Raw genomic sequence first — 26,626 nt, 5'->3', positions numbered from 1 at the left:
TTTGACATTCAATTATCCAATAGGAAATATTGCTCTGTGCTTAATATGCGCAATAAGCGTGCTGTAGGCAGGACGCTGTTCCACATAAGGCGCGACTGGAGGAGGAACACGTAAGCAATTTGATAGGCGGCAGATTTGCCCAATCGGACACGTAAGCTGGGGGCCGCGTCCTCATTCGACTTCGGAAGGCGGATTCAAATTTAATAGACACCATTATCGTCGAATAAACTGCGACTACACCCCTCATGTGAGCAAGGTGTAGGAAACAGCAGCACACGAATCTACCCTATCGAACCGAGACACTCTTTCCAAAGGAAGCCTCTCTACACCAATCATCACCCAAAGCATGCGGGTGGGAGGTCCAGGAGGTCCGCCTTTTCCTTCAGGGGCACAATGGAGGCACAACGGGAAGAAGGTGGGGCCGCCTGTGATTGACGGCCGAGCGTGGCCAACGGCGCCCCGCCATCCCGGGGCCGGGAAATTGATAGGCGTGCGGAAGGGCGAATCGCGCGGGGGCAAAGGTGGGCGCGCTCGCGCGTTGTGAGGCGGGCGAACCAACAGCGGAGAATGAGGAACGGAGCGCTCGCGCGGGGTCTGCGTGTAAGAAAGAAAGGAAAGAAAGGGGACGAGGGAGGAGGGGGTGGAGGGAAAGCGAAAGGGGTGGGGGGGAGGGTGTGGGGGCAAAGTCCTTTGGGGACGCCGGCGCGTGAGGAGGAGGAGGGGGGGGGAGGAGGTGGAGGAGAAGGCGGCTCGCGCTCTCTCTCTCGCGCGCGGGTAATTACACCAAGGCGCGGTGCGCGTGGAAGCCCGCGAGGAGAAGGCGCGCGGGGGGGGGTTGTCTCGCGGGGGGGTGGGGGTGAGACGGAGGAAATCTCCCTGGGTCGCGTGAGGGTTGCGCGAGGCTGGGACAGGAGCGGGTTGCCTTCGACTGTGCCTGTCAGTCGGCCAAGTAGTCTCTGTCTGTGGGGACGGGGGGGGGCGAGAAGCCCGGGTCCCCCCCCCCCGTGCCGCCCTCCCCGCCAACATTTTCGGTTTCCCCTTCCAGCCCAGACCCTGAGGTAACAAAAGCCCGCCAAGGGGCATTTCCTCTCAGGGTCAGAGCCCTTCCTTTCCCCTCCTCCTCTCCTCTTTCATCCTAAAGAGCCTCTTGTGAATTAAAAAGCCCCGTTTCCTCAGGCGCTCCTTTGAAAGCCAGGTTGCCGTTCTCCACCCTTCAAATGAAGGCTTTGGGGTTCGGTTAAGGAGCATTTTTCTCTTCTCCCCCCGCCAAAACTCTTATCTCTTCATACTCCGCAAATGGCTTTCTGGAAAGAAAACGGCGCGTTTTACACTCAAGGCTACCTAACAGTAATGTCTTGCAGGCATACTGGCCTTCCCTTAATTTTTTAAGCAGCCTTCTCAATAGTTTGTAGTTGACGGCATCCGTGGGACGCTAGGTTAGTAGTAAAGTCTGATTTAGACCTAGTTATTTATTTATTTGCCTGGAGCCCACCTTTATTTTTACAAATAACTCACGGCGGTAGCCAATCGGATGCTTTGCATTTTCAAATCTGGTCACATGGTCCCTGGCATCAACTGCCGCTCTCATCTCTTCCAAGTTGTGCTTTCTTAGTGCTGGGTTAAAATATCTTTCTGTTATAGCAGGGGTCTTCAAACTTGGCCCTTTTATGACTTGTGGACTTCAACTCCTAGAATTCCTCAGCCAGCTTTGCTGGCTGAGGAATTCTGGGAGTTGAAGTCCACAAGCCATAAAAGGGCCAAGTTTGAAGACCCCTGCGTTATAGAGTTGGTCCAGAAATTTCCTATCCAGAATTAACCGTGTTACACTTGGGGCCTGAATCCAGTGTAATAATAAATTTGAAGCTCTTGCCAATTATACACAGAGGAGGTCCTCGACTTAACGATCACAATTGAGCCTCAAATTTCTGTTGCTAAGTGAGACACTTGTTAAGTGAGTATAGAGCCTTGGTGGAGCAGTGGGCTAATGCCTCCTTAAGTAACACCAGCTGCCTGCAATTAGTGCAGGTTCGCATCTCACCAGGCTCAAGGTTGACTCAGCCTTCCATCTTTCCGAGGTAGGTAAAATGAGGACCCAGATTGTTGGGGGCAATTAAGCTGACTTTGTAATAATGCTGCTTAGGGTGTGTGTGAAAGCCCTAATAAGCAGGCATATACATAGAATGAAGGCTACTACTGCTAAGCTTGTAAGCCGCCCTGAGTCTTCGGAGAAGGGCGGGATATAAATGGAATTAAAATAAAAATAAAAATAAATAAAATTGCCCCGTTTAACAACCTCTCCTGCCACAGTTGTTAAATGAATCCTTGCAGTTGTTAAGTTAGTAACGTGGTTGTTTAAAATGAATCTGGCTCCCACATTGACTTTGCTTGTCAGAAGATCAGAAAAGGTGATCACATAACCTTGGGACACTGCGCCTGTTTGCAAATATGAACAGTTGCCAAGCATCTGAATTTTGATCATGTGACCATGAGGATGCTGCAACGGTCATAAGTGTGAAAAATTGTCATAAATCTTTTTTTCAGTGCCATTGTAAGTTCAAACAATCACTAAATGAATGGTTGTAAGTTGAGGACCACCTGTACAGTTTCACACACTGCTGCTATAGTTAAAGTTGCTATTTGAGGCAGGCTTTAAAGTTTTTTTGAGGCTTTTAAAATTACTATTGTGTATTAAAAACAAGTGATATGTGCTGATTCTTCAATATGTGTTATGTGGTGGATGTTTATACCTTTTGATGGTTAGGACAGTTATAGGACACTTTAAAGGGCAAGTAGCTGTTGTTTTGATTTTGGTCTTCAGTGTTGTTCCCCCCCAGTAAGGAAATTATAGATAAAATATAAGCAAAGATAATTGAATTAGATCTTCATTGATGAATAAGTCACAAACTTTTAGCACAGCAATCTGGCATAGGCTGTTTGAAGAATGGGAGTAAACTTTGTCCAAATTGTTTTATATTCAGAACTTTCTTCTGCCCTGCTGTTACCTAGTTTGGTAATGAAATATCTGCAAGAAAATAACCAAGCTCAGAAAGCACCAAGGTCCCCACTGTCCAACATTCAGCTATAAATAATTCTCTTCTATTGGCACTTTCTTGCTTACCAGTAATTCTTTTTTCTAGAATTTTCTTTTTGACATGTGTACAGTTATCACTGTATTTGATGTCTACTCCTTCTGAAAAGGACTCAGGTATATTGAATCATAATGTTGTCCCTTCATAGCAGTCTGAAATATTATGTTTTATCCAGTAACTGTATGCTAGTGCATCTTATTTCATAAACAAAATAATGTGAATATACTGTTAAGAAAGATATCTCGGTAATTTTGTTCATACAGTGCAAACAGCCATAATGTGGTATCTATCTGCTGTTTAGTGTGACGTATGAATGGAACCAAATATAGTTTACCCAATAAACTCTGATTTGGTTGATGTGTGATACACAAGCTAAGTAAGAGGACTGAAGAGGATTTGAAACAATTTTGAAAAATAGGTTGACAGAATCATATATTGGGAAATAGCAAAGATGCTGTCTTGACGTGTGTTCTTTGCCCCAACCAGATGCCTTCCTGATGTGCAATGGGGTGGCATAGTTGCACTTCCTGATGTGCATTGGGCAATGTTTGGTGGCATAGAGCTGCATTTAACCTTTTGAGGGAATCCTACAACATGAACAAAACGATGCAAATTGTGTGGGTCTATTTTTCTTTGGTTTTTAAAGATGTTTTTTTTTAAAAAAACTATGTCAAGTTTACTGTAAGACATGCAATTTCAAGCTTTGTATCTCATATGGTAACAAATATTCCCACAAGTGTTCAGCAGTACCAGTCAGAGTAATCTTAGGGTTATAGTTTGTCATGCTTGTTCTACAAATTTTAGTCTAATACATCTGAAAAGTGCCAGGTTAGGAAATACTGTCTTTTATCTACTCATATAAATGCTAATTTATTTAAATTATATAATGCTGATATAGCCATTCCCATGAAATTCTGCCATCCTGATGACTAACTGCTATTTTCTTCTTATGGCATTGCCGGGAATTGGGAGAAGAAAAGTAAGAAACTGTAGCCTGTTATAATTCAGAAAACTAAAGCCAGAAAATTATGAGTAAAAATATGAATAAATGAATTTAAAACAGAATTTCAGTGTAAGATATGGAATTGCATAGGTCTGGATAACTTGTAAGACTATTTTTTCTGGCATTGAGGCCCCAAATTCCTGACTTTAAACTACATGAATTTTGTTTTTTATGTCATCTGTGCCAGAATATTCTTTTATCATTTTATACAGCATAATTAAACCATGAACTAATCGCATACATTGGCTCTGCCCAGCATGCTAAGCTAAAAATATCTTGTTTGTGGTTCAGTTAACCCAGGCATGTCAAACTTACGGTGTCACGTGATGTCGCACGATGTATTGGGACTTTTTCCCCATTGCCGGCAATGGGGTGGGTGCGGTTTTGGCATGACGCATCCAGCTTGCAGACTGGCAGTTTGACATGCCTGAATTAATCATAGGTATTCATTTCAGGTGAGTATAGTTATGCTCTCACTTCAAATTATTACTTTGGCCTTCTTAGCCATATGGCTAAGGAGGAGGCAACGCCTGGCTGGGCTTGGAAGATACGTATAGTTGGGATTGGTTAGTATTTGAATAGAAACCATAGCTATAGGATAGTCTGAGAAGTTGCAAAAGAAAGAAGGCAGCAGCAACTCACTTCTATATTACAGCCAAAAAACCCACATTAACTGATTTGCATTTACAGCAGTGGCTCCCAACCATTTCTCGCACCCCTTACAAAAGTTCAAAATAACGGCAATGAATTATGCATATAAACCATGATTTTAAAAACCCAAGTTTTTGCACCCCCAGTTGGGAATCCCTGATTTACAGTATATCTTGCTGTAATCCAGTAAGACTTGCTGGTACTACACAACTGCTCAGGGAGTTGGTTAATTAGAAACAAAGGCTTGACGGGACTTCCGGTGGCTCCGCGGCGACGGAGACAGCCCTCCCGGGCTGCCCGCGGCTCAGCTGTTGTTTTTTCGCCCGAAACAGCGCCGATCAGCTGTTCGGGCGAAATTGAAGCCCCCTCCTCGGGAGAAGAGGAGGGGGTGAGCCCCCAGGTAGGGGTAGAGTTCTCTGGGGCCGCCTGAGCTTGGAGCTTGGGCGGCTGAAGGATTGAACTCCCCCGTAGCCTGGGCTGCTCCCAGCTGGCCAGCGTCTCTGCTCCGGATTTCATGGAGCAGAGCCAGGCGTCTGCGACCATCCCTGCTTGAAGGAGAGACTATGAAAGGAAAAGAGCAGGCAGAGCAGTGCAAGAAGGAAAGATAAAGAGATGAAGAGGATTATTTTATTTTACTCTCAAGCTTGATGGACTTTGCTTAAAACTTAAAGTGAAAGTGCGTCACAATTGTAAGTAAAAGATGGCGGCTAAACCTCCCCCTAGAGCTTTTCGGAGTGCTGGAAATTCTCCGGTGCAACAACAATCATTACTGCAGGCGTTGCATTCTCCTGATGTATTGACATCGAAGGATCTTGAAAAACATACTCAGTTAATTTTGGAGTCAATGGGTGTTAAATTTGCACAGATGGAGGAGAAATTGGAGAAATTGGAGCAGAGAATGGAAGAAAGGATGGAACAGAAACTTAGAGAGATGAAGGTAGACATTTTGACTTCAGTGCATAAAGTAGCTAAATGTGTGGAGGTGCTGGATGATCAAGTGTGAGATTTGGCTCAAAAGAATGCTATATTAGAAGCAAAAGTATTGGAAATTGAAGATTTAAAAGACAAACTGGATAGCGAACAGAGTTTGGCTCAATTTTACCAGATGCAGTTTGCTGTTAGAATTAGAGGCCTAAAAGAGAATATTAAGGAAGATTTAAAGAAGATGGTTTCTGAGGCTCTTGAGGGGGTATTGAACCATCCAGCATCTGAAATAAAACAAGGCATGGACAAAGTGTTTCGTGTGAATTCGTGGATTGCTAAGCAGAGAAAGTTGCCTAGAGATGTGGTGGTTTATTTTGTAAAAAGGGAAATTAGAGATGAAGTTATACAAGCTGCCTATGATACTAAAGTTGTGATTGCTGGTCAAGAAGTTTTGGTTCTAAAAGAAATTCCTCCAAAGATTTTAAAGAGAAGGAAGGACTTTATATTTCTTGTGCAAGAGCTCAAGCAAAGAGATATAAGGTTCAGATGGGAGATCCCAGCTGGGTTGAGCTTCATGTATGATGGCAAAAGGTACTGTTTGGGTACTGTGAAGCAAGCGCATGATTTTTACAACAATGTTTTGAAAGTAACCCCATCAACACTTCTGGAAGCTGTAGAGGGATCTGGAGAAGGAGAATGTCAAGAGGATGAAGATGGACAGATGGACGAGAAGGGTACAGGAGGAGATCAAGCTGCAACTCTTTTGGATGATCTTAGAGAACAGAGGGTGACGCGTGCTGCCTTAAAACGCTCAAAAAAGACTAAAAAATAAGATTAGTAGAAATCTATGGAACTTCCGCAATATACTTATAGTTAAGTGGTAGTTGGGTTTTTAAGAGTTTTGGGATGTTATCTATGGTAACAGAATTTTCAATTTGGAATTAATGGACAATTAACTACAGAGAAAGAGGAAGAAAGTTTTGTGGGTTAATGCGGGTTAATTTGTGTAAGAATTATCTATTATAGCCTATTTTGGCTAGAGAGGTTAATAGGGATAGGTGTTTGTGGTGTGTAAGTGAGAATATGTCTAGGTAATAGTGAATTGTGGAAGAACATAGATGGGAATGATGCTAGTTTTTTTTTCTTTTTTTTTTCTTTTAGTTTTTTATATATATTTAGTATTGTTAAGGATTGGCTTACTCTATATAAGCTAGAGAGTGATGGATTTTAGAGTTTATAATTGTTAGTATATGATTGTTTATGATTGCTTTTTAGATATACACCTTGTATCTTGCTCTGGGAAGTTGAGGGGGGGAGGGGGGGAGGAGGGGTAGTAGAAGGGGGGGGACAGGGGAGGGAGGAGGGAGAGGGGGAGGGGGGGAGATAGGGGGGAGTTAGGGAGGGGAGGAGGGAGGGGGAAGGGGGGTTTTCAAAGGAAAATTGTATTTTAAAACTTTTCAATAAAAAAAAAAAGAAACAAAGGCTTGACAAGAATGTTGACTTGATATCCCAGTATAGTTTTCACAGTATCATGATTCTCCTAACTGAGCAATTGATGTTCTCTTGCAAAACCTGAAGATACTGTTTTCATAATGAGAGTCCTACCAGGAATACAGACTAAAAAGCAATTTATATCTGGAATATAAATTGCTTTTGATTCAGTTAGAAGCCAAATGGGCAAGTCTATTGCAAAGAATAGGGGTCTTGCAAAATTATCTGGGATGAGTTTGATTTTATTGGCTCTGAGGAAATGGATAGGGGGCTAGTGATATTAGCTTTGCCACTTGTTGATTTGATCCCTGCTTTTCCTGGTGGGTGAAGGCTTCTAAGGAGCTGACAGAAGCTGGATGGAGAGAAGTAACAAATACATCCTTGAGAAAATACATCTTTGAGAAAGTGGGTGGTTCTTCCTGCCTTAAAAGAGGTGATGCAGTGGTGGGATTCAGCCGGTTCGCACCACTTCGGCAGAACTGTTAGCTAATTTTTTTGTTGCCCAGGTCCAGAATGGACTTCTGGAAGCGACATCCACACAGAGAACCGGTGGTTCACATATTTGAATCCCATCACTTGAGGTGATGGCATCGTACTACTCACTCAGGACGCTGTAACACTTCAATACATTTCATTGGAAATGTAAGCTTAGACAGAGTCTATGACTAAAGCAGTGTATAGGCCTGAGTGAGTGGATAAATAGATGTATACATACATAGTATTTGGCTCAACTATCTGGTATGTGCAAACTGCTATCAGGAGATGAAGAATTCTGACATTTTTATATGAATCTAAAGTCAATTTGCAGCATTATCTCTTATGGACAAATGGTTCTGCTGGCACTATTCTGGCCTCATCTCTTGGAGAATAAGTATTCGCAAACCAGCAATTCTAGCCATCTGGGGGAAGAATGGTGAAGGAGGTCCATTTCTTTTACCAAGGAAGTCCTTAATTGGGATTTGATGAATCTGAGAAACAGCAATGCAGTTTCTATTATGTTTTTTTTCATCTCTCAGTGAAGATAGGGGAACATTCAGCTTATCGAAATCAACAACTTTGGAAGTAGGGATAGCAAGCACCAAATGAGCCTGCTTGGTAAACCAACGAGTATTTGAGGATTCCTGTTGAAGAGTGCCTAATGCACTTGATTTTTGGAGTGGGATTGGGTTTTCATTTTATAGGGTTTCTTGGCATTAAATATTCATTGTTAAGCAGTGAACTATGTAGAAATATCATTTGTAGGGGGTGATAAAGTGAGTTTTTTGAGTAGGTATAAATTTTTTTGGAAGGTTTAAAGAAGTGGAGAGAGAATTTTTTAACAGATTGGGACCAAATTAGAAATTTTAATTCTTTGGACATTTTGACATCCTGGAGAAAAAAAAACAATTACATATTTATTTCTCTGCTCCTTTTAATAGAAACATATATGATGCAGGGGAGAAATTCTGAAATTTCTGGAATTTTTTATTTTCAGACATATATTATTTTCCTGCTTTAACATACAATTTATAACCATTCACGAATTAAACAGTTTATAGTACAACATAAACTGCCAATGATAATATTAATAAAGTGTTAAGTTTTGGTCCTAAGCTATTGTCTTAAATATCTGTGTCACAACTGTTTCAAGAGAGAAGTGAAAAATGCATCAACAATTAGGAGACTAGGCATCAGCAGGTTTGGAATATTTCTAGTTCCAGTATCTCCAGAACTAGGAGGCAAGAATTCAAGAAATAGATGTTGAATGTTTCTGTATTTTCTCTCTGGTCAAACTCATCTGGTGATGCAAGTGGTTTGTCATTTTCTTTACAATGTTGCTTTGACATCCCAATCTAGTTTACATCACGGGGATTGCTGGTATTCTTCTATTCTAGGATTAACCAGGTCCAACCTCTGCTTGTCTTGTGAGCCTCACAAAAGTTAGTCAGATGCTGCCACCTACTGGGTATCTTTCCTAAATATTCCCTCCAGAACAGGGGTGTCAAACTCAATTTCATTGAGGGCCACATCAGCATTGTGGTTGCCCTGGGGGGGTGTGTGGCCAGGGTGGGTGCAGCTGGAGTGCGTGTGGCCTACTGGGTGGGCATGGCTAGCTCTACATCATTGGCATCAAGGGTGCCTATGGGGGCAGGAGTGGGGCAGATCTGAGGGTCTCTGGCAGGAGGAGGGTCTCTGGGCCAGGGCCAAGGCAGCGGGGACCGTTCCCTCACTGTTTCCAGGATGGCTTCGGGGGCCACATGAAACCACTTTGCGGGCCAGATCTGGCCCCCGGGCCTTGTGTTTGACATGTCTGCTCTACAATCTAGAAATGGATTTTAACTCCTGTTACGGAGGGCATCAATTTGAGGAAGATAGAACAGGAAGAATTATTTAAGGTTTTAGAGTCTAGATTCCTCCATAAAAATATTTGTATTTCATGTTTTGAGTTATGTGGTATGATTTAAAAACATTTTTCTAAGATAATATTTTGTAGAGATTTTTGCACTGCTTCTTCCCTCTCCCCCTGGCCATGGAGAATTTTGTTTTGTTGATCAGGTCAGGTCAGGTCAAATGAAAGTTACATGAGCCTCAGGCTTAATAAAGTGGTACTAGAAGATTTATCAAAATATTAAAAAGTTACATGAAATACAAAGCATAATGAAATATTTTTTGTTTATCAATTCAGTTTGTTACTGATCAACCTACGGATATAAAAAGTGTTTCTTGGCTTATACTTTAATTATAAAAATTGCAACACAATGCAAACATCAATGTCATACAAACAATATGAGCAAATGTGGCAACGTGCTATTTTTTAGTTTTTAAATTAATTTTACTTTATTAAAACCATTCTAAAAAAGGCTGACTTTCTTGAAAAAGAAATCTCAGTGTATGTGCAAACAGCAAGTTAAATTATGGTATAGGGAATCGACTTATTTTAATGTTTGATAGTCCTGCTTTTACTGGATTTTTCATTCAGATTCCCAACTTCTCTGTGTATTTTACTTTGTCTGTCTTGCTTCTCTCTTGTGGCTAGCAGACTTGAGAACAGTATGGTTCTAGAAAGAAGATGGGCTCTACTCGGTTAACTGCAAAAGAACTATGTGAGAATGATGACCTTGCCACAACGCTAATTCTTGACTCCTACCTTGGCTTTAGGACTCATAAAATGAATGTAAGGTAAGAAGTAGGAATGGAGATGGAATAAGTTTGAAAATTAATTTAATTTAATTTAATTTAATTTATTAATATTTCTATACCGCCCTTCTCCCGAAGGACTCAGGGCGGTGTACAGGGCAAGAATAAAACACAGAATTTACAAAAATTAAAAGATAATTAAATACATGCCCGATTAAAATACAATTGATACATAATAAAAACCCCAATAAAAGTGATAAAAACCCCACCTATCCCCCCTCAGGCCAGGCCGGCTTGATCGAACAAGTATGTTTTCAGATCGCGGCGAAAGGAGCGCAGATCGGGCGCCGTCCGGAGCTCAACCGGTAGCTGGTTCCATAGCTCCGGGGCGCCCACAGAGAAGGATCTCCCCCTGGGGGCCACCAGTCGACATTCTCTGACCGGTGGCACCCTGAGGAGACCCTCTCTGTGGGAACGCACAGGGCGCAGGGCGCTTGATGCCGGCAGCAGATGTTCCCCGAGGTACTCCGGCCCCATGCCATGGAGGGCTTTGAATACCATTACTAGCACCTTGAATCTCACCCGGAAGACAACTGGCAACCAATGCAGCTCACGGAGCAGAGGTGTCACATGGGAGTATCGGGAGACTCCCAACACAACTCTCGCGGCTGCATTCTGTACCAGTTGGAGCCTCCGGGTGGTCCTCAAGGGAAGCCCCATGTAGAGAGCGTTGCAGTAGTCTAGGCGAGAGGTCACGAGCGCGTGAGTGACCGTGCATAGATCATCCCGGCTTAGATAGGGCCGCAACTGGCGCACCAGGCGAACCTGGGCGAAAGCCCCCCTAGTCACAGCTCCTATATGGTCTTCCAGGGTGAGCCGTGAATCTAGGAGGACTCCCAAGTTGCGAGCCCTATCTACGGGGGGTAATAATTCGCCCCCCATAACGAGAGGTGGAATGTCCGAATAAACCCAGGATGAAGGTATGCAAAGCCACTCGGTCTTGTCGGGGTTGAGCTGAAGTCTGTTCCTCCCCATCCAGACCCGAACCGCCTCCAGGCAACGGGACATCACGGTGAGGGCATCACTGGGGTGGTTTGGGGTAGAAAGAAAAAGCTGGGTATCATCAGCGTACTGATGATACCCAACTCCAAAGCCACGAATGATCTCACCCAGCGGTTTCATATAGATGTTGAACAGGAGAGGCGAGAGGACCGACCCCTGAGGAACTCCACAAACGAGAGACCTCACGGTCGACCTCTGCCCCCCTGTCAACACCGACTGCGAGCGTCCCTGGAGATAGGAGGAGAACCACTGTAAAACCGTGCCTCCCACTCCCAATCCCCTGAGACGCCGCAGCAGGATACCATGGTCGATGGTATCGAAAGCCGCTGAGAGGTCTAATAGGACTAGAACAGAGGAATGACCCCTGTCCCGAGCCCTCCAGAGATCATTCACCAGCGCGACCAATGCCGTCTCCGTGCTGTGCCCGGGCCTGAAACCCGATTGGTACGGGTCTAGATAATCCGCTTCATCCAGGACCAAAGGGAGCTGATGCGCCACCACACTCTCAACAACCTTCGCAAGAAAGCGAAGGTTGGAGACCGGACGGAAGTTGTTCAATACAGCTGGGTCCAGGGCAGGTTTCTTGAGGAGGGGCCTCACCACCGCCTCTTTCAAGACAGCAGGGAAGCTACCCTCACTCAAAGAAGCTGATATAACTGCCTGGAACCAGCTGCGTGTCCTCTCCCGAGCTGCATAAACCAGCCAGGAAGGGCACGGGTCCAATAAACATGTGGTGGAGCTCAGTCTCCCCATAATCCTGTCCACTTCCTCCGGAGTTACAGAATCAAACTCCTCCCAAGTGATATCGATAAGACCACCCGCGTCCTGATCGCCAGACTCTGCCCAGTCAGAGTCCAGACCGGTCCGAATCCGAGTGATTTTGTCCGACAGATAATTGTTAAACTCCTCGGCACGACCCTGCAAGGGTTCCTCCCTCACCTCCTGATTAAGGAGGGAGCGAGTCACCCTAAACAGAGCGGCCGGGCGATTATCTGCGGACGCGATAAGGGTAGCGAAGTGATTAGACCTCGCCACCCTTATCGCAGCGAGATAAGACCTAATATGGGTTCTTAGTCGCAATCGGTCGGTTTCGGATCGGCTGGACCTCCAACCGCTCTCTAGGCCCCGTCTCCGGCGCTTCATCTCCCGGAGCTCCGCGGAGAACCATGGAGCTCGACGGGATCTGCATCGGGTCAGGGGCCGCAAGGGTACAACTCGGTCAAGAGCCTCAGTGGCTGCCCTTTCCCAAGCTTCCACTAAGGCATCTGCCGAGCTGTGAGTGGGGGAGGCAGGTGGGGACCCCAGCGCTGCCTGGAATCTCGCGGAATCCATTAAGCGTCTGGGGCGGTACCATCTAACTGGTTCCACACACCCACGGCGGGGGGTGGCAAAACGGAAGACCAGCCGCAGGAGATGATGATCGGTCCATGACAGGGGCATAATAGTTGGGGAGCCCCCACCAAGATCATCTAACCACCGACCAGATAAGAAAACTAGGTCAAGGGTGTGGCCTCCCTCATGAGTCGGTCCTGAAACTACTTGCGTCAGGTCCATGGCCGTCATGGAAGCCATGAACTCCCGAGCCAACTCAGATGATCCTCCCAGGGACGGTAGATCGAAGTCCCCCAAAACTATAAATTTCGGGAACTCAACCACCAACCCAGAGAGGACATCGAGAAGCTCAGGCAGGGCTGCTGCTGCGTGACTAGGCGAAAGGTACACCAGCAGCAAGCCCAACTGCGCACCAGGGCCGCATCTCAAAAAGAGAGACTCACACCCGACTATCTGCGGAACGGTGGCCTCCCGCGGAGCTAAGGTCTCCCTCATAACAACAGCCACTCCCCCACCCCTGCCCTGAGCCCGAGGCCGGTGCAGCACCCGGAAACCCAATTAAGATTGTCAAGTGGGAATGCATAGATAGATAGATAGATAGATAGATAGATAGATAGATAGATAGATAGATAGATAGATAGATAGATAGATATTAAGTGGTGAGGATAGAGAGTATAAGTAGTCCTTGACTTACCACAATTGGGACCAGAATTTTGATTGTTGGTGGGCTGTGTATCTGGCAGAGGCCTCCTGTGCTACAGCAAGCACTGTTGCGCAGCTGAGATGGGTGAACGGGGGCGTGTTGCAGCACCTCTGTGATTGCTAGTGCAAATAGGCTGCCAGACACCTGAATTTTGAACACATGATTGCAGGGGGTGCAACAACCCTAACTTGTCCATTTAGCACCGTTGTAATTTTGAATGGTTACTGAACTAATGGTCGTAAGTCAAAGACTACCTGAAATGAGGGGAAAAAAATATGCTACAAAAGAAATTCTTCCTCTTTTATTTTCATAGCCCACTCCCAGCCATCAGGAGGAAACACCATTTACGGGAGGCAGTAGAAGCTTTCCGGAAGCGCAAGGACCTAGAAGCAGCATATCAAGCCTTGATGCAGGGTGGCTGGGCCTGCCAGTATTTTGCAAACCGGAGCCATCAGCAGGAAGCTGCCTTCAAGAGTCATGTACAATCCTGGTTTTTGCCTTTTAATGGCTGGAGAGCATGTTGAAATCTCAAAAAGTTATTTATATAGACTTTTTCATCCCAATCCCGTTCCTTTTGGATTATTACATTATGGCTCTTGTCCCAGTCAGCATGGCAGTTAGGGTGGTGGGAGTTTAACACCATCCCAAACAATCAGGTTTTGGAAAGGCTGTTCCATAACATGTTATTTATTATTAAAAGTGAATCACGGGGCATGTTCTAAGAATGTATGGAAGTTAGAAAAAAGTACTTATCCTAACCTAGTCTATGCCTTCCTTTTCTCTAGACCAAATTAAATGTATCAGTGCTCTGGCCACATACAGCCTCCCTACACGAACTTTGTAATTAAGTGACATAAAATTATTAGGCTCTATTTTTTTTTTAAACTTGACTGTTAACTTGTAACACAAGCTGGCAGTGAAGGTCCACAGAGGCTGGCTGTGGATGAAAGGACCAAGAAGTATCATTTTCTTCTCTTTTATCTTTTTTGGCTTTGATGTTTTTAAGCATCATGTGAATGTGAGCTTGATAGAAAGAAAATTGTTTACAACTATAGCGAGATACATTTTATATGGGAAGAGAGTAAGCATATTCATAGAAGTGATGTGAGCATTGTCTCTGTCTCAGTTCTCTCTCTCCATTGATTCTTCCAATTAACTCCCTTGCAGTGATTTTATTTTATTTATATCACACCTTTATTTTTTATAAATAACTCAAGGTAGCAAACGTATCTAATACTCCTTCCTCTCTTCCCTCTCCCCCATACCCATCCCAGATTTTTCGGTACCTTCGCATTTTCCTTCCCGAGAGCGGTTTTGCCATCAGACGCTGTAGTCGATATTCCTTAGAAATAAATGGAGCCCAGGTAGTGTCTACAAAGTCATGGTAAGTTCATAGTACTACTGCTTTCCCCGTGTGGCAAAGTTATTAACTTGCACACTGGATTATACCAACCAGCATGCAAAGAAGTGGCTAATAAAGTAGCCATGCATGTGCTCTTGCATGTTTTACTTAGGATTACAGCAACATAATCCTCTAGATAGGTAAGGTTATTTTTTCCCCCCTCTCCCATAAGGAGAAAGAATGACAAACTGGAGCTTTTAGAGGGCTACATTGCAGAACTGACAGAACCCGACGAGAGCCTCCTCCGAGCAGGTGAAAATGACTTCAGCATCATGTACTCCACCCGGAAACAGTGTGCCCAGCTTTGGCTAGGGCCTGCAGCCTTCATTAATCATGGTAGGTCAATAATAATAATAATAATAAAGTTGGAAGGGATCTTGGAGGTCATCTAGTCCAAACCCCTGCTCAGGCAGGAAATCCTATACTATTTCGGACAAATGGCTGGGTTTTTGCATAATATGTTCCAAACATGACAGTTTGAACATGATTATTTTCTGATTTAAGGCTCTGGATTTAACAATAATAATAATAATAATAACAACAACAACAACAACAACAAGTTGGAAGGGACCTTGGAGGTCATCTAGTCCAACCCCCTGCTAAGGCAGAAAACCCTATACCATTTTGGACAAATGGCTGTCCAGTCTCTTCTTAAAAACTTCCAGTGGTGGAGCATTCACAGCTTCTGGAGGGAGGTTGTTCCACTGGTTAATTGTTCTAACCGTCAGGAAGTTTCTCCTTAGTTCTAGGTTGCTTCTCTCCTTTGTTAGTTTCCACCCATTGCTTCTTGTCCTGCCTTCAGGTGCTTTGGAGAATAGCTTGACTCCCTCTTCTTTGTGGCAGCCCCCGAGATATTGGAACACTGCTATCATGTCACCCCTCACCCTTCTCTTCATTAAACTAAACTACACATACCAAATTCCAGCAACCGTTCCCTATATGTTTTAGCCTCCAGTCCCCTAATCATCTTTGTGGCTCTTTTCTGTACTCTTTCTAGAGTCTCGACATCTTTTTTACATCATGGTGGCCAAAACTATGCAGTATTCCAAGTGTGGCCTTACCAAGGCATTGTAAAGTGGTATTAGTACTTCACGTGATCTTGGTTCTATCCCTCTGTTAATGCAGCCTAGTACTGTGTTGGCTTTTTTGGCAGCTGCAGTACACTGCTGGCTCATATTTATTTAAGTGATTGTCCACTAGGACTCCAAGATCCCTCTCACAATTACTACTATTGAGCAAGGTACCGCCTCGCACCTGAAGGTGGAAGCTTTCAGGTGCAAGTTAGAGAGGTAGTTGCCTCAAACTGTTTAAATTGCTATGAAAATGATAATGGTAATTTTTATACAACTGGTCTTATAACTTAAGACTAACTTATGAGGAGAAATAAGATAGCTATCTATCCCAGATCAGAGAGATTCTAGTCAAAATTCTAAATATTCTAGTCTGTTATTTGGGAAGTTGAACTTTCTATAGATATCAATAGGGATATATCAGAACCAAACAGTAGTGATGACTGGTATGTAGCGAATATGCAGTTGTTATTAATGGGGTGGTACAGCAGTCAGGATTCAGTTGAGAATATATTATTCAGAGCTCACATGGGAGTTGCTCATTAGACTTGTTGACGTTTCTTTAAGTCCAGTGTGGCTTTTCTTGGGCCACTGTGTGAAACAAGGGAAAGACACAACTTCTTTACAGAATTGCCACTGGAGCAGTGTGAGTGTCCCCAGATCTCCAAATCACATTTTCCCCTTCAAATCTGAACTGCTGCGTGATCCTAATTACAATATTAAGAATTAATCATCTCATTTCAGTTAGCTTTGTAGGTGCTTCTGACACAGAGACAGACAACACTCTATACTTAACAACTTAATTGGGTTGCCAAAACTTGCATTGGTTTTCATTGACAATTTTTTTAACAATTTTTTTAATCTTGATGCCTATATACTGTTTCAGTTTTCTCTTAGCAAAATGAATATATTTTCCTAGTTAATATGATTGACTAGGTAATAATGCTAAAGCATATTTTATTACTGATTATAACAGTCATTGTCTTTGGATAACATATAGATGAATTGTTTCTACTAGCATGGTTTCTCTTGAGATATGTTTATATTTTAGTAAAAGGAAAAGAAAAAAAGGCATTGTGGTTGCAATGAGTTGTTTCTTTGGTAGAATTGCTGAAATTTAAAGGCGTTGAGGCTTAAAAGAAGGACAATTTGTTCCAAAGAAATACAAATGTCCCTACTTATCAGGCCAGTTAATGACTGGACAGAAGCAGTTTCTTTGTAGTCAGTGGCCTAGTCACGTCACTCTGTATGTGCACCTGTGCAAGTTATCTCTTATTTTTCTATGTCGATCAGAAGATAGGCAGTTTGGCGGGTTGAATCCCGAGTGCCGCATAGCAGAGTGAGCGCCTGTTACTCGTCCCAGCTTCTGCCAACCTAGCAGTTCGAAAGCACGTAAAAATGCAAGTAGAAAAATAGGGACCACTACGGTGGGAAGGTAACAGTGTTCTGTGCGCCTTTGGCGTTTAGTCATGCCGGCCACATGACCACGGAGACGTCCTCGGACAAGCGCTGGCTCTTCGGCTTTGAAACGGAGATGAGCACCGGCCCCTAGAGTCGGAAACGACTAGCATGCATGTGCGGAGGAACCTTTACCTTTACCTTAAGAATTGTGATTATTTTAGTAACTGGGAGAAATGTGGGTGCTAACTATCAATATAGGTGGCCTCTAGATTAAAATTTCTTGGTGCTGTTTCTTGTGTGAGCTTTCATAGTGAGGAACATTTAATTGTGTGAATATTGCAATAGAAATTGAGAATTTGATTGCAAAAGGGTTGATGAAAAGTTAGTTTGCACTGTCTAAGGAACTTCTTATTCTAAATGCATTTGAAAATCTAGTCAGGATGTTACGTTTTATGTTGAATAGAGGACTATTTACTTTTTTTGAAGCTGGAACCAAATTCTCTAAAAATTCAATCCTAAATTTGTGTCTCATCCGTTTAAAGATTAGGCAGAAAAAGGCATTAAGAATAATAAGCTGTTCTAAATTTATTATTTATTTATTTTTCACGTTTCTAGAGAGCGAAAATGGGAGCTATTTATTTGCCACCTATTTGTGAGGCGCAATAGTCTGTTAAGAAAGCTTCCTTAGATAATTGCTTGAAATGCTGCATTAGTAAGGTTTTCAAATGACCAAGGGATTATCTGATAGACTTAGGGTTCAGAATTTAACTGCAAAAGGCAATAATGAATTGAATTTTCTTGGAAGCCTCTCCTTATTTGGCTTACTTCCTTTCAGTATTTTAAAATTTTCATTAAAGGTGTAAGACTTAAGGCACTATTGTTTTGCACTTTATTGAGTGGGAGTGGTTTGATATGATAATGTACTTATACAAATGTCAAATATGCTGCCTTGAGTTCATAATGTGGAAAACAGTGAGGATTTAAGCCAAATACAATACTTTTCTTCGGTTGGATTTCCATAATTTGCATTGCACCTACTCAATTGATTCAGATTTGTAAATACTTCTAGGTAAAGCAAAATATACTGTTGAAAAAATGAGCAAGTTTTCTCTGCTGCAGCTTCTGCTAACAAGGAATACTTGTAATTCATGTCTAGCTCTTTTTTAAAATCTTCCTTTTTCTTCTTATTGTTCCCCTCCAAAATGTAATTCCTACTCACTGTGCAACTAAACAGACTGCAGACCAAACTGTAAGGTAAGCTGCGTTGACTTATTTGTTGGGGCAAGGGATGCTGTTCATTAGAATACGAGACTCTGAACTTGGGATGAGGCCTAAATGTATTACTGACTACAGTGAATAGGAATGAGAGGGAATATATTTCGGGAGAGGTTGAAATAGACCAGGAGCACAATATACTGTAGTAGTGTCTGGAAAACATTTAGGAGGAGTTGTGATTGCCTGAGGTAGGAAAGTATCTCTTTGTAATCCTAGAAACTTTACCTCATTAATCTTCTCATTTTTCACTGGAGGTACAAGACTTTTCCCCCTGTCTTGAAAACTGGAAATATGGCACAGTTTTCTATTGTTTAGGATCAGAAGAAATCAAATTCTCTTTGATAGCCTGTTTTGCAAACTTGTGCTACAAAAGCGTGAGAAATCTAAACAGACAGCTTTGAGAAAGAGCTGATTTGAAATGTGGGCTTTCTGAAGGGGATGAGGAGACTGCTTCATTCTTCCCCCTTCCCCTTGGACTTTCTTAGATCTACTTCTCCTCTTTCTTTCCCGGCTGCCCTTCCTCTCCTGCTTTTTCTACCCCTAACCCATTGTTTGTGCCGTAGTTTGTCCCAATGGATGGGAACACGGCTTGTGTCAAGGTGCTGCGGGACATTGAGCCAGATGATGAGATTACATGCTTCTATGGTGACGGCTTCTTCGGGGAGAACAATGAATTATGCGAATGCCACACTTGCGAAAGGTGAACATGGAAGGGAGCACAGTCTCAAAGGTTGGGAGCTGGTTGGGCGTTGGATTTCTGAGTTTCTCGAGAAACAGTTGCAGGAAGGGAAAACCAAACGACAATCTCCATTAATTCTTGCCCCCACCTTCGAGTGCTTTTGGCAATCGTTCCTGGCAAGAAGTGCAGACTGCTTAATGCTCAGGTGTTAACAAGCCTTAGTCCTCAAGGGATGGTTGCTAGCGAGCATGGGATTTTGAAAGGGGAGGGGCCGTAATTTTCTTCGGTTATCACAAGAGCCCTGGAAAGATCAGTGATAACATCTAAAAGCTAGAAAGAGGGAAGTTATAAATGTTCTGACACAAGAGTTCAACAGTGGGAAAATCTCTTCATCCAGTTTATTGTGTCTTAATTTTGCATGCATTTGGTAAGTGCCCTGGTGTTTTGTTTTCTCCGAGGGTAGAAAAAGATGTATAAATATTTTGAGTAAACAGTAATCGTTTTGATTAATGCTGGGCTGCTCCTGATACTGCCTCTCATTCTCCATTTTTTTTTTCCTTAGGAAGGGGGAAGGAGCTTTTCGCCTCCTGAAGCAGACACCGTTGGTAGCTACCTCAGTCAATGAGAAATACCTACTGAGAGAGACAGATGGCCGTCTGCAGAGGTGGAAAAACCAGTCTTGCAAACATGCTCAACGTAATGTGAAAGCGGGACACAAAGCCCGGCGCAGGAAATCACAATTACATGGTGAGCTATGCAGAAATACTTAACTGGAATGGATTTTGTGCATCACGGTGCTGTGCGGGGCAATATGGTTTGCACAACCCCTGTAACATCATCGTGTCCATTGTAATGAGGACAGCCCTGTCAGCCCCAGGGTTCCACAGCAGTAGTTATCTCAACTTCTTTTGTGGTAGCAAAAATAAAGGTGGTAATTTGTTGTTTATTAAGATGGATGCTCAAAAACTATTCTAGCTACAGTATTAGATTAAAGCCTGGCAGAACTAATTGGGTAACCTAACATTGTAGTTCCTTCCTGCATTGGGAAATGTAAGCAATGTTCAGATATTTGGCTTCCAAGCGGGAAAGGTAGACTACTCTGTTCCTGCCTCCTTAATGTTGTCTGGGATCTTGAGCGTACTGTGTGATTTCAGGAAAATGCGCAGCTTCCCTGTGGGACTGCTGACAAGTACGGTGAGGTTCCCTACTGGTATGCCAGACCTGTTTTAAGAGACAAATATTTACATGTTGAAAGAAAGAGTTTATCGGATTATGGAATGTCAGGGTTGGATGTTGAAGCAGTCATACACTCAATTCATCTTCTTAAAAGCCCTTGAAAAATCCAGGGAGAAATGGAAATTGCCCATTGTGTAGTGAAGATATGGCAGCTGTATTAAATAAGATGAAACTGGAAAGAGGAGTGACATTCTTAATAATTGATATCCCTTTTTCCTGTTCTAGGTGCTGTACACAGATATACCACTCGCTGGTATGTGAAGATGCTGAAGCCTTTACACATCCCGTTGCACAACTGCTTGGCCTGCAGAGCACATGGATGCAAGCTCCGTAAGCAGCCTCTGGTGTGTCTCCTTCCTTGTACTCCTCCTGTGTTGCCTGTATTGGACCTCAGGCAGTCTTTGATAAACAAGAATTGCCACTCCAAGACCCAGCAAGACTGCTCTCTTACAAAGATGCACCATGGCCCCGAAAGCCCGGGCGTGGCCAATCAGGGCAGCCTGGTAGTGAATCTTGGGAAGAGAATTCCCTTGGACTGGGCAAGGTTTCATAGGGAAGTAGCGTGTGACACTAAAGAAGGACAACCTTCTAACACTAATGAGGAGTCTAGCCAGGGGACCGAGGATTCAAAGGATGTGGAAAGTCACGCTGATGTTAAAGAAACCCACGAATCAGGGTCTGGGGTTCTCCATTCAGGAGTGCAAGTCCCCCTTGATTCTTCAGGTTCTCTTTCATCCAGCCAGTTTTTGTGCAGAACGAGAAGCATGGCTCAGTGCCAAGCTCACGTTTTGGCCCAATCTCAGTTGTCATTACCAATGGTAGACCCCAAGCTTTCCCAGTATGCTCACGTCCGCCTGGAAGGCCCACTTTTTGGAGGCAGGCAGTGCTGGCAGCAGCTCCCTTCAGACAAGACGGAGAAGGAACAAGCAGAGGAACAGCATCTTCCTAAGCGGATGGTTTCTTTTCCCCCTTTTGTGCCACCCAAACGGCTTCGACTGGTAGTGAGCCACGGTTCCATCAACCTTGAGGTAGCTGCAAGCCCCTGCGAGGAGATGTCCTGATCTGGCTGATCTCCTGTGATTGAAAACAAGACTTTAGCTTCTTACTGAATTTACCCATGATAACCATCTACCAGAATTTGCCTGAAATTATCCATCTTTTTGTTGTGCCCTTCTCCCCATCGCCTTGTATGGGTTAATAACATCTCTTCTGAAGTAATGTCCCCAGTGGGCACAAGGCTGCCTGTGCTAAAAACACTGCCTTGTGTTCCACTCCTACTTTTTTTCCATTGAAATTGATAATTCAGTTATCTTTCCAGAGTACTTCCTTTATCACATCCTCACGATTCCTTTAAAAAAAATTGTTCTCCACTACTTTGCCAAACTTTACTGTATATTCTTGAAACTTAAGCCATATAGTAGACTGCATGGATGCTTTTGATTGCCTCCCGGTCTTTTCTTTGAACTTTACTTTCTCTCCCACAGAGTCCTTTCACCTCTCTACTCTCGATATCTCCATGCTCTGGTTTATAGCGCTGTAGTCATAGACTGCTTGACAGATGAACATGGTATTTTGGCATTTATTGTCCCTACAGAGTGAGGCAGAATTGGTGAAGTGACTTGTGGAGAAAAGAAAACCAGCATCTAATCAGGGAAGTCTCTTTAAAACTTATTGTGAGAAAACCAGCAACCAGAAGTGCACATTGACATGCAGCCTAAACAGTTCAATCCATTTAGCCTGAAGGCTGTTTTTTTTTTTTTTTTGGCTAAACAGGCTTATATAGGGGATTAAATTGTTCTTGCTCCTCTTCTTTTGCCGTCTCACTGTTCGGGTGCCTATTGTTACAAGACATCTAATTTTCTAGTTTTGGAAGCTACTTTTATATTAGTTATTTTGCGTGACTTATTTCTTCTCCCAGCTAGAGTTTTAAACAGGTGTCTACTGGGGCTTTTTAGAATCTTGATGAACTTTAGATATTCAGGTGTTTTATATTTGATAAAGTTGAGCTGCTTGGCTCAGGGGCATTGTGATAAAGGGGCTTCCTTCTGTGAGAGGCTGATGAGCAGGAAAAAAGTTCTACTCGGGTTAATGTGGCCTAACTCGGTTCAAAGTCACGTATGGTAAGTGGATTTGCTGTATATTTCTCCCACTCAGCTTGCCGTGACAGGATTTTGAACAGGAAGGGCACATTCCGGTGTTAGAAATCTGAGTGCAAGGTATATGGGGAGAGGTGGTGGCAATTGAATGGGTGAAATGTTGCAGTTCAAGCTTTTCCTTTAAGTCCTTGCTTTGTTTTAAAATTTTGTGGAATCCCTTGTGGTGTTGACTTTGGATACATATCCAAGAGTCTTAGAACAGTCTGGTGTTCCTTTTCCAACTCATTCCTTTTCTGTTCGTTTGGTATTGTAGTTTGGTGCAGTTAGTGTTAGAGAAGCTTGTCTAGATGACTTGAAGGTCATGTTAAGATGGGAGTTAAGCTGTGCACATGTGAGAGTAAGTTCCGTTAAACTTAGACTTTCTTTTAAATACCTATGGGTAGGATCCAGCAAAGGTTCTTTGATCTCTGAAGTTGGAAAATCTGAATTATAGAGCTTTTAGAGTAGCAACTAGTGTGTCTGGCATGCGTTTTTGGACTGACATACATAATGTATTGCAGTTCTGGGTTTTTCATTGCTCTGCAAAACAGGTGCTGATTCCTGGGAAACCACTGTAATTTTGTAAGTAGTTTATAGCTATTAGCTTTGAAGAGAAAGGATGAGCTGATGCTGTTCAACCTGTCCTGAGAAGGAAATCTTAAGAAGAATAACCATAGACGATGCATACTCATGTAAAAATATCACAGAAACAATACAGACACAGAGGCAATAGGACAGTTTTTCCACAGATTTGATTGGAAAGGCATAACAATAGCATATTTTGGTAACAATTTGAATATTTGCCTATGGGTGATTCGTCTTATTGTCCAGAATTACCACTGTCTATGGACATTTTTCCTTTTACTCCCCTAGACATAATATGAAAAAAGATAGCTTAAAAAATGTTAGTGAACTGGATAAAGGTGGTCCTCAACTTATGACCATAACTGAGACTAGAGTTTTGATCGCTAAGTGATGCAATCGTAAAGTGATGTAATGTGACCACATTACTCAGTGACCCACAATCCTGGTGATTCTTGTTGCTGCTGTTAAGCAAATTTTACTGGTCATTAGCCAAGGACCCACCCCAGGATTTGTCCCTCCCAAACGTGAGCCTCAATAAGGTAAATTCTACCAACCTGCTTAGCTCTCCCTCCCCGCCCGCCCCCTTCCAATCTCCGCACTTTGGGCTGTCCTGTACCCTGCGCTTTGGGAAGCTGCAGCTGCTCCTATTCCAGTTGCCCTCGCCATCCTGCACTTTGAGACACCCCCCCACTGCCCCAGCTGACCTTTGCCGCCATCTTGCTTCCTTTGCTTACTCGCTCTGGCTATTGGGCTGAGCTGGGACTGTCTTCAAGGTGGGGAAAAAAAAAGGAACCAAGTCTGTTCCAGAGCTGCAGTATGCCAAATGCGCCGTGTTCCTCAACCAAACAGGGCTGGCTTTGTGTTATAAAAGGGAAAAAGTGCGAAGCAGCCGCTGAAAGGGGCTGCTTTGCATTTTTTTTCTGTTTTCTTTTAAACAGCAGAAAGCCAGCTCCACACATCCCAGAACATGGTGCAAAGGGGCGCTTTGGTGCGCTATGGCCCACCAAAATAACCCTTTTAAGCTGATTTGTCCCTTTTTTGTAGCACAAAGCTGGCCCCTGACCAGGCATACATGGTTAGTAGTAGTGGTAGTAGTAGAGAGAGAAAAATTAAGGTCAGCTGGGGCAGCAGAGCACAGGGTAGCAGGTGGCCAAATTGGAATGGGGTTGGGGTGGGGTATAGGCAGTGGAAGGAGTTGAGGTGCCCCTGCGGTGGTAGTGTGGGCAGGCTGCTAAACACCTGAAGTTTGATTATGGGGGCATGCAATGGCTGTAACTTTGGGCATGGGTCATAAGTCCCTATGTTCCACTTTGTTGTAACTTTGAATGGTTGCTGAACAAATGGTCGTAAGTCAAGGGCTACTTGTATCACATTGCTCACTAAAACAGTTGAGACATAGCTGAAATTGTACATCTTTTCCTGTTCTGTAAGCTTGCTTTATATTTGTGAAAATTTAAATAAGGCACTTTTTTCTTTCCCCAAAGTTACGTACGTTAGTGATCATTTTATATTTCATAATAATTATTCCATTGATTTCTTGTTAATTGCACATTGTTGGTTGCGTCACGGAATGTGGGGGTTCGCAATGTATGATACTACTATTAATGCCTATATGTGAGTGTCTTAAGAGAATAGGTTTGATCTAAATGTGGGATGGTGTCTCATTAGTTTTTGAATTTTAAAGAAGCTTCTCCAAGATGTGCATTTTCATCTGTGTGTCAGTGTTTGTGCACAGCATAGATGTACGTAATAAAAAGAAATAGAGGTTTTAGTGGTTTTTCTGACTTTGTGGCTCCTATTAAAGTGGGCGCCCAGACTTGCTTTCTTGTTTGCTACTTTCCACTTATGGATGTTCCATGTTAGTTAATAGTTGGAGACTAGTGTCACAGCCTTTAGATAGTGACGGTGATGGGGGGAGGGGAGAGAGGAACAAAGAGGGCAAGATGGTCAAGGGTTTTGTGTGGGCAAAGGTCAGGGGTGGGAAGGGTGGATATTGCTGGTCAGGATACTGTACATTCACTATGGAAAGACAGGCTGGGGCTGAGTTTTCCTGTGCCTCTCTTTTCCCCATCTTTCCTGGTGGGTTTATGGTTTGTGCTACCTTGTTTGGGAAGGGAAGCATCAAGGCACTCACTCACATCTCTGACGTCAGTCTTCTTTCGGTCCAGTGTCCGTTAAGTCCTGTCATTTCTTCTCCCACTTTCATGCTTTCAGATTAAAAACAAAACAAAACATACGTGTTCTCATGAGGTGGAGCGGTAGCAGATCCAGTTGTGGGTTTTGTGTGGGTGTATGTGTGTGTGTTTTGTAGCATCCTGTATGGGTAGGTTTTTAAATCAGCCTCTCCAGGTCCAGCCTCTGCTTGTTTCCCCAGATAATACCATGGCTTCTTGCATTGCTTCTTCCATCTTTTATGAGACTTTTCAAAGATGCTTTTGACCTGGAGCCACCGTATCCCCATTTCAAAAGAGAGACTGAATTCCACTTCTCCGTAAAAGTTACGCTCAGGAGGGTACGTTAAGGTACCTTGATTTTTTCACACAGCTGGGAAAAATAAGCAGCCTGGATGCTGGGGAAGGCCTCTGGTTGGCTGGCTTCCTCAGGGAGTGGTTTGGTAGAAGCCTGCCTATCATTTTCCTCCCCAGGTTTTAACCACAGTACATCAGTCCCAGCTACCTGCCTTTTGTGGTGGGGTCATTACAAACTTGCTTCATTAAGAAACAAAACACTCAGCCCATAATATGCACTAACTAGGATTGTGGGGAATTTGCTCCCTTGTACTACCCCATCTCTCAACATACTTGCAATACTTTATTTAAATGAAGGATTTTTCCCCCAAACTTCAGCATCCAGAAGAAAGGAGAGTCCAAAAAGGGGGTAACATGGAGCATATTTGCAGGGCTGTGTGTACTCTGCAAAAAAAAAAAACCTAACATAAACCAAGCTCTGAATTTACACGAATTATGAAAATGAGTTCTTGGGCGCTTTTTTTTTGTAATATGGGCAATATGTTACAGGAAAAATTGAGTTAGTGCACCCCATCTAGCCTAGCTGGTCTATATCTTTACAAATCTGTCATCCCAGTGTCAAGGGGCCAGGACTTTTTAGATGGCAGAAGTTAAACAGGACCTGGACTCAAGCTCAAATCTTCAATTGTTACAGCATGATTAACTGCACACAGCCCTGGGGTGTATATTAGTTTGGTCTGAGCAGAAGGAGAGGGTGGGGAGGGTAAGAGGGTTGTCTGAATTTTTAATGGTGCTATATTTGGAAGGGTTGATGGAGGTTACTCTCAGCTCCATGTGTGGAAATTTGAGGCCTCAGGGTATTTCCTGCCCCATGATCAGGCCGGTATCCTGAAGTGGGGTAAAGGCAGAAACTTCTGTTTGTATTTTTAATGGTGTGTGTTGGGGGAGGGGGTGCATAATACTTTTTAAAATACTTGATTGAAATAAACTCTTTTAAAACTTC

At 43.4% G+C, this 26,626-nt stretch overlaps 1 protein-coding gene across 2 annotated transcripts; it reads left to right on the top strand.

The window, feature by feature from the left end:
• Positions 1–546: 546 nt before the first annotated feature.
• On the top strand, positions 547–26,626 carry KMT5C (lysine methyltransferase 5C). 2 transcript variants are annotated; one of them, XM_083378366.1, is made up of 9 exons: positions 547–600; positions 10,178–10,317; positions 13,686–13,851; positions 14,647–14,756; positions 14,947–15,110; positions 18,480–18,499; positions 19,084–19,220; positions 19,762–19,946; positions 20,661–26,626. In XM_083378366.1, exons 2-9 carry the CDS (start codon positions 10,208–10,210, stop codon positions 21,494–21,496), a joined length of 1,728 nt encoding a protein of 575 aa, XP_083234492.1. In that variant the 5' UTR covers positions 547–600; positions 10,178–10,207; the 3' UTR covers positions 21,497–26,626. The 2 variants fall into 2 exon arrangements, with proteins under 2 accessions (XP_083234492.1, XP_083234493.1); XM_083378367.1 differs by having other exon boundaries at positions 572–600; positions 10,175–10,317.

Source organism: Vipera ursinii (assembly GCF_947247035.1).
Source record: "Vipera ursinii genome assembly, chromosome: Z".
Taxonomy (NCBI): domain Eukaryota; kingdom Metazoa; phylum Chordata; class Lepidosauria; order Squamata; family Viperidae; genus Vipera; species Vipera ursinii.
The sequence above is the reverse complement of the archived record's forward strand: the minus strand, read 5'-3'. Positions and strand labels throughout refer to the sequence as shown.